General features: G+C 29.5%; 1 protein-coding gene across 1 annotated transcript in view; it reads left to right on the top strand.

Moving 5' to 3' along the window:
- Positions 1-1,865: 1,865 nt before the first annotated feature.
- LOC111687360 (COP9 signalosome complex subunit 8) overlaps positions 1,866-12,079 on the top strand; it is a 42,488-nt gene continuing 32,274 nt past the window's right edge. Inside the window, exons 1-2 of the mRNA XM_023449790.2 lie at positions 1,866-2,027; positions 2,093-2,157. Coding sequence (XP_023305558.2) covers positions 1,977-2,027; positions 2,093-2,157 — 116 coding nt within the window. The 5' untranslated portion in view covers positions 1,866-1,976. The remainder of the gene's footprint in view (positions 2,028-2,092; positions 2,158-12,079) is intronic.

Raw genomic sequence — 12,079 nt, forward strand, 5'->3', positions numbered from 1 at the left:
AATGTAGCAGCCGCCGGACGGGTAAATACCTCATATGGGTTTTGTTATAGAAAGCGTTCCGGAACAGACTTTTTTAGTTAATATTTTTATCTACATAGTGTATATATAAAACAATATCGTTTAATTTGTTAACATTTAATAGATTTCAAAATTAAGCCATAACGTCAGCCGCCGCCAGCCGGGAAAATACTTCATATGCGTTTCTTAATATTAAGTGTTCCGGAAAAGATAATATTGTCTAATATGTTAACATTTAATATAAAAAATATTTTTCTTAAATAACATATTTGTACACATACCAATTATGCCATTGTTTAAATAAAATGATATTGTGAAACGTGAATATTGTGAATGGTGAAATGATAGTTAAATTATGTATATGCTTACTATTTATATTAATAAAATTAAAAAATATATACCTTAAAATGTTAATAAATTATGTTTTATTACAAATTGGTATAGACGTCAGATTTGACGGATATATTCAGCAAGTGTGATTGGTCAACTGTGATGGACATATCCATAAAGAATGATAAGTCAGTTCTGACTAACATTTTCATCATCCTTGATTAGTAACTGCCGGTCCACACTAGGTTCTACAGTTGAAACGAAAAGTCGACTTTTCGACTTTTTTCATTTAGATAAAAGTCGACTTTTCGTCTTATTGCATTTTATGAAAAGTCGATTTTTCAACTTTTCGACTATTTACATTTAAATTAAATTCGACTTTTAGACTTTTCGACTATAAGTATTTTATAAATAGTCTACTTTTTCCGACTTTTCGACAAAAAGTCGATTTCCGACTTACACAGGTTTTCGTAAGCCAAATACGAATCAGCTGATTTATCACGGAACAGAACGTAGAGACCAAAGTAAATTAATAAAGTAGCATCACTTGAACAGCTGACTATTTTTTTTAACTAGAAAAATGAAATTAGTTGTCAAAGTTTGTTTTGAAAATTGTTAACATTGTTTATATCGCCATTTTTAAATTGTGTATTGCTATTTGTTAAAATTTGAAAAAGTGAATTAAAAGTGGTTTAAAAGTGTTATAAATTGTATAATATATAATAATATAATTAAATCCTTAATATTTTCAACTTAAAAGTAATATTTTACATTTATGTTTTGTTCACTTTGTTGTTAAAGGAAATTTTCTTAAATTATATTTTGACACATTCATAGTTAATTCCAAAAACAAAATACATGTGTTTGTTGTAGATGTTGTTGTACAACAAGAGATGTCGCTACTTTATTAATTTACTTTAGTAGAGACTAACTGAGCCAGTGTACACTTAATGATCATCAGCTTTTACAATCTTATCTGTCAAAATTCCTGTTTGTTTACATAGAAAAAAAATCGCAAAAGGTGTAAAAATTTTAAAAAGTGAAGAAAATTATGGTTTTAAAGGAGTTTTCTAGGTCAATCGTGATTAAATGTCTTTGTTATTCTTCTCTCTTGATAAAAAAAGAAAATCTTTAGCTCCGGCATACGTTCCAAATCAGTTTCAACTATTTTTAACACGACCAATTACTTTTCACAAAAAACACGTTTAATTCGGAAAATTGGTCTTCCCAATAGATATAGTTATGATTTTCAGACATTCCACGTTTAAATAATATAATATATTAATATTAATAGTTAAAAATTTAAATAATTGCTAAAAACTCATATTTTTATTGTGTTTATTTGTTGCTTTTTCATTCTACACACACAGCTTTTTTTGACAGATGGGATTATTCTACAATAACAAATCGCCTGTTGTTTTTGTATTGTTGTATTTGTTGTAGCGACGAGGCTACCTTATTAAGTGTACACTGAACTGAGCCTTTAACCCGCATGTTAGTCAAACTCCATATAATAAAATTTACAACCGTGCTGTTGCTCTCAGGTGCTAGTACCTTGTTAAGTATACCGTGATATTTAGTAATTCAGTTAATGAAAAATAAAACAAACAGCTAAATAATTTACCATTATGGAAAAATACAATGAACAAATTGAGTTGTTAGAAAAGGAGGAGCTAGAGGTATTTTGTAGTGAAATTTATTTGGTTAATATTGATGTTTTCAAATAAGTTAACATTTATTTTAGATGCCCACGTCGGAAGTAAATTTGTACATCAAACTTATGGCATATTACTTGGTACAAAATAAACTGTAAGAATTACATTAAGTTTCTTTAGCTTTTTTCAGAGTGAAACAAGCATTACCACCATAGTGTAAGGAATTCCACATCCCTAAACTTCTAAAAGATTGCGGAATAGTAAAGATCCGCAATTATTTTTGGCTTAAATCGGTTTTAGTGACATTTTTCAAATCACGTCGAAAATTTTACATTTGTTTGGACCGTTTTATATATATCAAATTAATGATATTTATAAGACCTTTCCAATGATATGTAACATGATATTCAAAAAAGAACCCATTATAGGTCAATATTGGGAAACATAATTTTTGACCCGATATTTTTGAGGTTTATATAAACAATCGGGAAAAATGCCTTTATAGGCAAGTATATAAATTAGATTGTTTAAAAGCCAAAGTATTGATCTCTTTATTAAGGTTTTTGTAAGTATTCCTGAGATATTAATAATTTAATTATGATTTTGCTTTTAAGAAAAAAAAGTATGCATACTAATCTTTATTAAGCGAAGCCGGTGTTAGACATACCATAGAGGAGAAAATCTTTGCGACCAGGCGTATGGCCGGCTATTTAGGAAATCTTTATTAAGCGAAGCCGGTGTTAGGCATACCATAGAGGAGAAAATCCTTGCGCCCGGCAAGGATTAAGCGAAGCCGGTGTTGGACATACCATAGAGAAGAAAATCCTTGCGCCCGGCCGTAGGACGGCTATTCAGGAAATCTTTATTAAGCGAAGCCGGTGTTGGACATACCATAGAGGAGAAAATCTTTGCGCCCGGCCGTAGACCGGTTATTCAGGAAATCTTTATGAAGCGAAGCCGGTGTTATATACCATAGATGAGAAAATCTTTGCTGCCGGCCGTAGGCCGGCTATTCAGGAAATCTTTATTAAGCGAAGCCGGTTTTGGACATACCATAGAGGAGAAATCTTTATTAATGGTTTTTGAAATCAAATTTCTCTTTCATTTGATTAGATACGGAAATGATTTATACCTTAAATAAAAGCTTAATTCATTGGCTATTAATATATAAAAATTTATAGAATTATATAGACATTTTTTCCGATTTCTTTTAGATGAAAAAAAGTCGGGTCAAAATATATATTTTCCGGGAAATACCCATATAGTTGGTCCATATTTAAGTATAATTTTATATATCATTGGAAAGGTATTTTCAATAACTTTAATTTTATGTATAAATTTTTATTGTAAACAAAACAGTTTTTGAGATATAAACAAAAATGTATTAAACTTTAGAGCCCCGCCTACTCGAAAGTAGGGGTGGCCGACAAAAAAATGTATATCTTTTATCGTCCCAAAACGCTCTATATTGTTTTTTTTAAGAAATGTCACTAAAACCGACTTGTTCCTTATTTTTAACAAAAAATGTTGAATGTAAGCAAATTGGCAATGAAAAAGTAGTCTAATTCACAGCACATACATTTCCGGCAAAAAAATAAAAACAAAATAAAAATGCTAGTCCCGCTTCTAAAATATCTTAAATATATTTGCACGTTTCAGACCAATTCAATTTTTCACATCGATTTTTTAGAGTATACTTTTGCATATTTTTTATTACCTTGTAGCATTTTACGTTCCGAGTGCAGCGATGGAAAAAAGAGGAAGCTCTATTAGGGTCTGGGAGTTTTGTAGTATTTTTAGGTTTAAATATGTTAAATAACGTATGTATTAATTTAGAAAGTGAGCATATCTAGGTGAAATAAATTATTAAACAAAGAAATGGGTAACTTTTTTCACTTTTTGAATAAAAATAAAATTTCACTTTTTGGTAAAATGATTTAAAATTGGAAAAAATTCGATTTTTTTAAATAATTTTTAATGTTTTGATGAAATGGTTGATTTGGAAATTATACATAAACAATTAGGAAAACCTTTGAAACCTATTTTTAAATGAAAAATTTAAGGGCTTATTGCAGTAACTCGGTATGCCACAAAAATAAAATATAGAGTAAATCGACATTAAAGACGTCATATTGTAAAATTTTTATTTACTTTTTCATATGATAAAAAATTTGGCTAAATATAGCTAAATTATTCTTCTGTAAAACTTAGGTATTGTAGTAGGGACTAGGCAAAACATATTTTTAATAGAAAGTAAAAACACATTTGTTTGGGGTTAAACTGAATATTCAGATTCAAATTTAAGATAATCTTGCGTTTAGATACATGTTGGATTTACGTAATTTCTAGTCCATTGTTCAATGTCTTTGTTAATTTGGTATGATAGATATGACTTTATATTATGTCAATAGTTTGAACTTTATATACGAAAGTTAATTTATAAGCAAAATTTATTTATGTTTTGCAATAGAACATTTTTTAATCAGAAATAACTTTGTAAGCAACATAATTACAAATTAAATTATTTTTCTGCAGTAACATGGTAAGCCACTTTAATTTCAAAAAATTATATCTTTTGAGATTTTGACTAAAAAACTTTTTTCTCAATAGAATGATACTTGTCGTATCTTCTTTTATCACAACAACATACAAAATTATCAATTTCTTCATTATTATAAGGGACTTTCTTAAAAAGTTTAAATAATATATGTGGCATATCATGTTTATTAAATAAAAATTCTTACAAACAGTTTAAAATGAAAAAGAGGCATGACCTTTATATCGTCAATTTACCATAATATGCCAAAAATCTTTTTAGGGACAATAGATATGGTTCTTAGCAACTCAAAAGGAACATAAAAACGAATTGTGATGGTTGGTGGCTTATCGAGTTACTGCCCTTCAATTATTTAAAAAATCGCACGATTTTTTTTAATAATTTTTCATTTTAAGAAAAGGTTTTAAGGTTTTTTCCCTAACTGAAGATATAAAATGTGCATGTGTTGCACATTTTATATCTTCAGTTATTATATTAAGGTTAATTATTTCATGTATGAACCTTAAAGTGCTCCAAGCTTGTATGAAGGAAAAAATATCAGGCAGGCCCCCCGTGGAACTGTTCTATGGCTTTTAAAACTATGTTATGCAAAAAATTAGGCTGATAGAATAACGTTAACAGGTACCGCAACGGCTCTGAAGTTTCCAAGTTCATTTAGAAGGGAACAAATTTTGAACTTTATTGTAAAGGAATCGTAATGTGCACACAATAAGCTATTCAGAAAAATTTAAAACACAAAAATTGCTTGAAAACTTTTAAAGTTATTGCCATTAACGTGTTTCAGAGCACATAAATTGGAAATGGGACAAAAAAATTTATTTATTTTTGAGATGTATTCTAAAAAAATCATTTGCTTACTTAAAATATGTTTATAATTACTCGATTAATAGTTATTGTCCGTATATGATAACACGAAATTGTTGTCAGCTATGGTCAAAAAAAGTTTATTTTTTTCAAAGGCCGTTTTAAATCTCCAATTTCAGTTTTTTTAATATAAGATCTCATGGACATCAGATAAGTGAATAAAACAGAGATCTATAATTCTTACTGTTTAGCCTTACCTGCGACTTGAAGTCTGTGGATTTCGGGAAAATTGCATTTTTTTATAAAATTTTAAAGAATGGGTATTAATTCTTTACTATTGCACATTTTAAACCATATGCCGACGTATAGAGACACATAAAAAATCACGACTACACACACACTATTGATATTTATACCCTTCACCTTCGTGAGAAGGGTATATATAAGTTTGTCATTCCGTTTGTAATTTCTATAATATAATTTTCCGACCCTATAAAATATATATATTCTGGATCACATTGGATAGGATCACTAAATTTAACCTTTGTAGAAAACATGATCATATTTTTGTTCCGATTTAAATATACCTAGTTAAAATTTAAAAACGCTCAATGCTATCGCGCGAAATTTAGAAATTTTGGATCTATCAAGGAAATATTCTCAAATAACATTGACTAAATTGTTATCAAATGTTTATAAATTATATTATGATTGATTGATTACCGATTCATGTCTTCAGAATTGAAAATAGCTGCTTAAATTGATTGTAAAATGCTAAAAATTAATTTGGTGAAAAAACCCAAAGGCAACTCAATACCAACTGGGACCAAATGGATCGTAAAATATAGGGCAGTAGTATTTTATCATCCCGAGATCCAATATTGAAAAACATTTCATATAAGAATATATTATTGCCAATACCAAACTGGGACCAAATGGATCTTAAAATATAGGGGCAGTAGTATTTTATCATCCCGAGATCCAATATTGAAAAACATTTCATAAAGAATATATTATTGCCAATTTGATTATAAGTGCGCTATAATTTTGAATCAATAATTAAAGAAATGGTATAAAAAGAGAAAATAATAAATAGAAAATGTGCTATATTTTTTGAGCAGTACTTTATATTTTATTGCTAATTGTTATGATTACTATGATGATGAATAAATAAATGGTGTATTTGTTGAAAATGAAAATTAAAAGGCAACATATACTTGTTTTTCATTTTGTTTTATGTCAAACTTGTTTGACATTAGGGTAAATTTTTTTGTTTTAAAGCTTTAAAAGTTTAAGCTTAAATAAAATTATAACAGTAGGTTTCTATAATCGACTTTGGAAATAAAAGTCGAAAAAAGTCAAAAATATTCAAAAAGTCGAAAAATTCGAATAATCAGAAAAAAGTCGAAAAAAGTCAAAAATAGTTAAAAAGTCGGAAAAAGTCGAAAATAATCAAAAAAGGCGGAAAAAGTCGAAAAGACAAAAATATTCAAACAGTCGAAAATAGTAGAAAATTGAAAAAAAAAGTCGAAAATCGTCGACAAGTCTGAAATAGTCGATAAGTCGGAAAAAGTCGAAAATAGCCAAAAAGTTGGGATAAGTCGAAATACTCGAAAAAAGTCGGAAAGTCGAAAATTCAAAAATAATCGAAAAAAGTCGACTCGAAATTCAAATGTCGAAAAGTCGACTTTTAACCAAATGCAAAAGTCGACTTTTCGTTCCAACTATAGAACCAAGGCGAATTTATATAAGGTGGTGGCACCATAAGTATGGCGAATTAGTGTTTGAAAATGTTTGTTTATTTTTATTTTATTTATTTTATTCAATATAGCAATACAAAGCCTTAAAGGCCGAATATAAATTTGTATTACTTAGTAATAAAAACCCTGAGTTTACAAAAGGACTTAAAAACTAATAATTAAAAGTTACAATCCAAATCACATAATAGCTCCCCAGCCATAAGTTCAAATTTCTAATTAAAATTCGGCTTAAGATATTGCGAATGAATTATTATATTTTAATTTGCTTCATTCGGCTTAAGATATTGCGAATGAATTAATAGTTACAATATGCTTGAGATATTGCAAGGCAATGTTTAAGCGAGTTTTGTTGCGAGCTGCATTTTGGTAATTGCTCCTTTTAATGAACAATACTATTTTTAACAACGTTAGAATCTAATGCCAATTTTATACATCTTTGCTGGAAGATTCTAACGAGTAAATCGTTAACGTAAATTGTTTGCCACCAAATTAAGCTTGTTTTTTACTCAGTCTTGAGATATTGATGTTGTCTACGACAAGCACTACGTGCACATTATCTTTTACATAAAAAACTTGTAAACCTTCTACGAGGTAATATTTGGTTTTAAATAAAAGAGATCTACGTCTCATAAATTTGAAACTTTATTTTGTTTTATTTTCATAAAAACTTGGACAAATTGGATTGATGCCAAATAAAGACAGTAAATAATATGAGGCATGATAAGTACATGAGCAAGTTTTTGTGTAATACAGAGAGGTAGATATATATTAGTAGCATAAATTTTACGTAGAATACACCAAACCTTGCCAGACATGAAGTCAACATGATCTTCAAAAGACAGATGATCATCGAGAAACACACCCAAACACCTATGTCGTAAGGTGTTTGGGTGTGTTGCCTTAGCTTTAGTAGGGTTAATAGCGAGAGAATTATTAACTGTAGACTGTAAAACACGATCAAGATCATTGTTAACGTGAATTGTAAAAGAATCAGATCTAGTACGATCACCCTTAAATAATAAAAAGACATCATCAGCATACATAAATGTTGTACAGGATTCAGAATTAGTATGTAAATAGAGATCATTAACATATAAGATAAATAATAAAGGACCTATTTTATTACCACTTTTTTGTTTTGAATCGATTTTTTATTATACATATAATTACTATTATTATTCATGTGATTGCTTGCGTCACTTTCGGTAATCCAGTGTATACAGTTTCATTGAAAAACAAGTAAGAGTTCTATATTCGGCTGTGCCGAATCTTATATACCCTTCACCATGATGTGTTTAAAGCCTTTTGTACCTTTTGAAGAACGAAAAAGTACCAAAAAGTCCCCATCTATGGGTCCTCACTTAATCCTGGCCATACATACTTAATTACATGTTTCTAGGTTTAATATCGTAGAAATTGCAAAAAGTACCTTTTGAAAAACGAAAAAGTACCAAAAAGTCCCCTTTTATGGGTCCGGGCCATACATACTTAATTACATGTTTCTAGGTTCAATATTGTAGAAATTGCAAAAAGTACCTTTTGAACAACGAAAAAGTCCCCTTTTATGGGTCCTCACTTAATCCGGCCCATACATACTTAATTACTTTTCTGGATTCAATATTGTAGAAATTGCAAAAAGTACCTTTTGAAAAACGAAAAAGTACCAAAAACTCCCCTTCTTTGGGTCCTCACTTAATCCGGGCCATGCATACTTAATTTCAAGAAAATGATTAAAAATCCGAAATTCTAAGTATTAATATTTTTATTGCTTTGTTGCTAATTTTAAAGATAATCTTCTACCACTCAAGCCCAAAGAATTTTGAAAAGGGAGAAAATGAGTGGTTTTGGTAAATTTTGTGAAAGTTGTTCTGAATTATATATTTTGTATGTTGATTTAATTTTCGACATTAATTGCAGGGGTAAAAACTAAGGCAATATTAATTGATCTGTAGATTTAATATTATTAATCATTTAAAATCCCAGGTAACTTTGGGTAAAAAAGCTAGTAATTTTGATAAATCTAATGAATTTCTTTAGTATGAAGTATTTTTTGTAGCCCTTAGTTAAAAAAAAGAAGTTTGAAGTATGCCAGACTTGTAATAAATGAGCAATATGATATGCAATTTTTATTATATCCGGCTGTATTTATAAAAATATCTTATTCTATTGTTAAAGTACACAATACTTATCAAAATTAAAATTCATATTTGTAAATATACAATGTAACTATTACACATTTATTGTATGTTTTGTTAATATGTATGGAAACCTTTCAACTTTCGGTTGTCATTTCATTCTTAGTGTTGCAAAAAATTACTATAGGTTATTTAGGTAATCTAATGTGAATACAAGTTTAAATTAATTTTATTCAATAAATTGTTTATATTTCAACAAATTATATATACATTGCTTATTATAAACAAGTAAGAGTGCTATATTCCGCTGTGCCGAATCTTATATACCCTTCACCATAATGTATTTTAAACATCTTTTATAAATTTTTTCAATTTTCCCGACTACATTATTATTACATCAAAAGCTAAACAAAAAGAACAACAACAACGCTAAACGAAATAAAAAAACAAAATACACTAGGCATCTAAACCAACAGACATCTAAACATACATAACGAAAAACACAGAAAAACAAAAACAAAAAATAACAACACAATGACGCCAACAGCATCCAAACCAAGGGTGCCCAAGCCCTATGCGCTTGGTACTCTTTTGTTTTTGTAAATGCGCTTAGCTATAGACAGTTTGTTTTCTATACACTTATTCATATGTTTCTTTCAAATCGCGCCAGGCTAAGTCAAAACTTTCATTAATTAAGGGATATTTAGATACGATATCTTTAGCTTCACCCTCGGTTTTACGTATTAAATGACAAAGTCGTTCTATATTACTATCACTAGATTCACTGGGGGGAGAAGTTTCGAAAAACTTCTGACAAGAAGTATAAGTTGTTCTAACTTCCTCCCACAATCGTCTTATTTCCTCGCCCTGTATCTCTAAGGTAAAAATGTTATGAATATCCTCACCTAAATCATTAAACATCGCGCCGAAAGTAACAAGAGCATCCGATGCTCTAATAAATTCGTTTAGTGCCGTAACAGACATGTTTAATATAAAAAAATTAATAAAATGTATGGAAATTAAAAATCAGAACTAATTCACGACAAAAAATATTATAATTAGTTTTAAATGTCAAGCAACAAACGTGACAATAATTAAACTGACCGACCATAGGGTGACCAATATAATGGAAGAACAAGAATTAACCGTATATGTATTTTGTTTTTATACCCACCATCAAAAAAGATGGGGGGTATATTGTTTTTGTCATTCCGTTTGTAACACATTGAAATATTCGTCTAAGACCCATAAAAGTATATATATTCTGGGTCCTTATTAGATTCTAAGACGATCTAGCCATGTCCGTCCGTCTGTCCGTCTGTCTGTCTGTCTGTTGAAAACACGATAGAGTCCAAACAGAAGTAGCTAGAGAGCTGAAATTTTGCACAGTTACTTATAGTTGACTCAGTTCGTTTGGTATTGAAAATGGGCATTATGGGTCCACGATTTCGCCTAGCCCCCATATAAGGCCCCCCTTAGAAAATGACATTATCACCCATAACTTACTAACAAAAGCATCAATAGCGGTATAATTCGGCACAAACATGTTTTATGGGGACATAAATCTTTTCGTAGAATTTTATAAGGATCGGTCAATAATTGACCCTACCCCCCATATAAAGTCCCCTTCAGAAAATGACTTTATCGCTCACAACTGACTAACAGAAGCATCAATAGCGGTGTAATTCGGAACAAACATGTTTTATGGTGACATAAATCTCTTCGTAGAATTTTATAAGGATCGGTCCATAATTGACCCTACCACCCATATAAAGTACTTTATCGCCCTTAGCTGGTTAAGAGAAGCATCGATAGCAGTGAAATTCGGCACAAATATGTTTTACGGAAACTTAAATCTCTTTTTAGAATTTTATAAGGATTAGTCTATAATTGACCCTATCCCACCTATAAGGTCCCTTTCAGAAAACGACTTTAATGCTCATATCTACCTTAAGAAGCATATATATAACAATAATATTCGACATACAAAAGTTTTATAGCAACTAAAATCATTTTCATAAATTTTATAAGGATGGGTCCATTATTGTCTGACCCCCCAAATAAGGTCCCCTTTAGGCAATGAATTCATCGCTCATTACTACAAAATTCTACATAAACAAGTTTCGTGCGAGCCAAAATCTCCCTATCAATTTTTATAAGGATCGATCCTTATAATCCTTATCTCCCATATTAGGTCGCCTTGACTTTAATGCTCATATCTGCTCATAACATATATATAAAGCAATAAAATTCGACATAAAAAAGTTTTATAGCAACTGAAATCATTTTCTTGAATTTAATGAGAATGGGTCCATAATTGAACCTACCAAGGTCCCCTTCTGAAAATGATTTTAAGACTTATTACTGACTCAAAAATGTGATTTTACTGATGTAAAATTCTACATAAACATGAATGATTTGATGGTGGGTATATAAGATTCGGCATGGCCGAATATAACACTCTTACTTGTTATATTTTACAGATGTAAATCTGTAAACAAATGAAGCACAAAAGAAAATATAAAAACACTAATTTATTGAAAATAAAAAAATAACTTTAATTTATTTGCAGTCGGAGCAAAAAAATTAAAATTTCCAAAAAATTAATTAAGGGATAGATTGCACTGTATTAAATATTAAAAGTACAATTACGAAAAAATACAAAAAGAACTTTGTGTATGTGTGCGCGTTAAAACAACCGAGTTTTTTATCACTTCACTTTTGCTCACAAAATATATTTACGTACCTTAATTATTTCGTTGAAATAAATAATAAATATATTGCCAGTGGACTGTATTATTGAGAATGATGGACTTCAAA

The sequence above is a fragment of the Lucilia cuprina genome, chromosome 2 (genome assembly GCF_022045245.1).
Source record: "Lucilia cuprina isolate Lc7/37 chromosome 2, ASM2204524v1, whole genome shotgun sequence".
NCBI classification, from domain to species: Eukaryota; Metazoa; Arthropoda; class Insecta; order Diptera; family Calliphoridae; genus Lucilia; species Lucilia cuprina.